Genomic DNA, 3099 nt, shown 5'->3' on the forward strand with positions numbered 1-3099 from the left:
TTGATATTGGAACAGTGTGCAATTAGTGATTCCGAAGCTGATTGGTCATTTTAACAAAGATCAATTTGCATTGGACAACAGGACTATTTTTTTTCTCACTGAGTTCATTCACAAATCCACGGCATTCATTCACTTGTTTCGCGTGCCACAATCTCACTGATTCGAGATATTTAAGACAAGAAACATAGTTTTCAAGCCGGTAACTCCGATTCAAACTGAGATTTTTATCGACACTATGTGGATCCTTGAAACGGTTTAATTTTATTCACGAAGGTAAATAGTTATATATACAAAGCACAGGGATATGTAAAGTAACATCAACTGAATAACACATAACTGATTATTATCAAATGAATAGTGTAAAACAATCCGATAAACTTGGCATTACAATCCGACAAATATGCAAACGATGTCACCTAGCAGGAACTATATTAATAAGCTTCACAGGTCGATAAGGGCCAAACGGGTAGCCTGGTGGTTAAAGCGTTCGCTCATCGCGCTGAAGACCCGGGTTCGATTTCCGACATGGGTACACTGTGTGAAGCCCATTTCTGGTGTCCCCCGCCGTGATATTGCTGGAATATTGCTAAAAGCGGCGGAAAACCATACTCACTCACTCACAGGTCGACGTGATGCCTAATTTTTGCCTTATACTGTTGTCAAACTGTAAAATAGAGGTTTCCTGATGTGTGAGAGTTTTCTCAAGCAAACATGGCTGCGAACCATTTGACACCCGACATCCAAATTTACTTGGTTTCTTAAGTTCCTATAGCTCACTAAAATATATCGTAAACTTCCTCAGTCAATCCTCCAAAAATATCTGCACTTTTACTCCATTTTTATCATGACTGATTATTTCAGTCAATTTGTAAGTTGACTGACGGAATCAGTCATTGAAAAAACTGCCTGAAGATGTCCGTCTTTTAACAAACTGGTTACCGAACATTGACTTAAGCATAGATATAAGCTCAATGGGTAGGTAGAACTTGTGGAGAAGGTAACCAGTATCCTTTGCTTATTGTGAGAGGGGCGGTCGGGTAGCCTGGTGGTTGAAGCGTTCGCTCGTCACACTGAAGACCCGGGTTCGATTCCCGACATGGGTGCACTGTTCGAAGCCCATTTCTGGTGTCCCCGCCGTGATATTACTGGAATATTACCAAAAGCGGCGTAAAACCATACTCACTCACTCACTCACTTATTGTGAGAACTGGTTAATGAGGATGTGTTGTAATGTACATATGTGCAACGGGTCGCTGACGTAAATCCTCGATTGTCACTTGTCACGTGTTCGCCAACGTAATACTTAATGATTTACAACACATTGTGATTACTTTGTTACTCGAATATTTCTGACAGAGACATAATTAAAACGTACTCACTCGGCTCAAGATGCCTGCACAATCAGCAGCAATCCAGACAAATATCCCTACAGTGTATAATAACACATCTAAAAATACATTTCAAATACACGTCTGTCACATCTTCAAGTGGTTGCATTACTCCTGGTATACTGATCACGATGGGCAATAAATGAGCCTGACATGGATGGTCATCACTCACAGTGAACCCTTTCTGCAGTAGTTTCTCCAATAATGTCAGCCATGTTTGGGACAAGGAGCAACGACCCGTCCGGGGAACATCCTCCTGCATATCCGCCACATCTGAGGCGAATTACAGCTCCATCATCGCTCCTGTCAGGGGCCTCCATGGCTGCCTTCCATCCTGTTTCTCTCCATTGCTGATCCGGGGAGACAATCCATCCTGTTTCGCGTAGATTGATTGTGAACTCGCCTTTAAGACCACAATGACGTGCAACTCCATTTTGGTGCTCGGTGTAACAATCACGCGCATCTCCATACTTTGGAGGGTTTCCAGAAACACGAGCAAAAGTTGTGTCATCTCGAACAATTTCCAATGTAAGCAGATCTACTCTAATTTTGTTGTACCAAACCTCTCCTACTAGGGGCAGGCAGGTGGGATATACCCCACCTTCTCCGCGACAAAATAAGTTTGTCCTTGAGGGGAAAGTACCATGATTTTGAAATTTTAGTGTGAGATATTCCCTTGGACTCTGGCTTCCCATGTCATGGCAGTAGATACGGGTCCTATTGAAGTCGAAGTTCGGCAGTCTCATCCAGTACTCTCCGTCACCACTATCCGGGTTGCACTGCTTCACAGCGACACATGATGATGGCTCGGCCAGCCGACAGTTGGCAAATGTCCAATTACCAATCGCGCCACATTCTGCCCTCGTCTCAGGTAAGAAGAAATCTTTATCACAAGTGTACTTCAGAACTGTTCCCACCGGACTTTCAAAGTAAGACACTGTTGTATTCAGGGTTGTGTAGGGTATATCGGGGATGTCAGAAGTTAAACAACCAGACACTTCACACACTGGATCCGACGATGCAACGCAGCGGGAATTAACGTTACAGCTGTGATTAGCACAAGAACCTGCCATGCTAGTGGGCCAGGTCTGGATGTCCGACTGTACGGAGGAGGAAGGAGCGGTCTGTATGTTGGTGGGAGCTGTACTCGTGAAGGAATGTCTGTTGAGTTCACACAAACCCGTTGCTATATTATAGTTGATGGATTCACAGCCTGTTTTCAGAAGACAGTGTCGGGCACAGGTCATCAGTCCATCGCTTTTAACAGAGTAGATTTGAACCTTTGACAGTCTCACACCCTTCTTCAGGGCGTATATGCTATGTAAATCCGTGCACATCTGTCCCATAGTTTTGGAAACTTCAGTCAGAAGAAATCCAACAACGAACGTCAACGTTGTAAGATACATTCTGCAACACTTTCTAGAACGCACAATATAGTCAATCTAGTAACAGACAGATTTTAAAATGCGCCAGGTTGCGTCGAACCACTACCATCCCTCCGCAGCTCGCGGAGCCTCATTACATCTGGTAATAGCGACTGAAACACGTTCTTCTAATTGCGTCATCATGTGTATTGATTATGCCCATGGGCTTGTCAAGGCGGTAAATTAGTTTCCAATCAATTAACGAAACACAAAAGATGTAGTTCACTTTACCTAGCGTATCATAAATGTATGACTGAAGTTGAAGGTTCTCCTGTGTAGGTTCTTTG

General features: G+C 43.6%; 1 protein-coding gene across 1 annotated transcript; it reads right to left on the bottom strand.

Moving 5' to 3' along the window:
• Positions 1 to 852: 852 nt before the first annotated feature.
• Positions 853 to 2893, bottom strand: LOC124131989. Its single transcript, XM_046495543.2, has one exon. The coding sequence runs from the start codon at positions 2792 to 2794 to the stop codon at positions 1553 to 1555; it is 1242 nt and encodes a 413-aa protein (XP_046351499.1). The 5' UTR covers positions 2795 to 2893; the 3' UTR covers positions 853 to 1552.
• Between the last annotated feature and the right edge of the window lie 206 nt (positions 2894 to 3099).

The sequence above is a fragment of the Haliotis rufescens genome, unplaced genomic scaffold, assembly GCF_023055435.1.
Source record: "Haliotis rufescens isolate VD_foot unplaced genomic scaffold, xgHalRufe1.0.p SCAF_93, whole genome shotgun sequence".
Taxonomy (NCBI): Eukaryota; Metazoa; Mollusca; class Gastropoda; order Lepetellida; family Haliotidae; genus Haliotis; species Haliotis rufescens.

Excerpts from the sequence above, each read along its gene's own strand:
- LOC124131989 (XM_046495543.2), bottom strand. The coding sequence starts at position 2,794 with ATGTATCTTACAACGTTGACGTTCGTTGTTGGATTTCTTCTGACTGAA.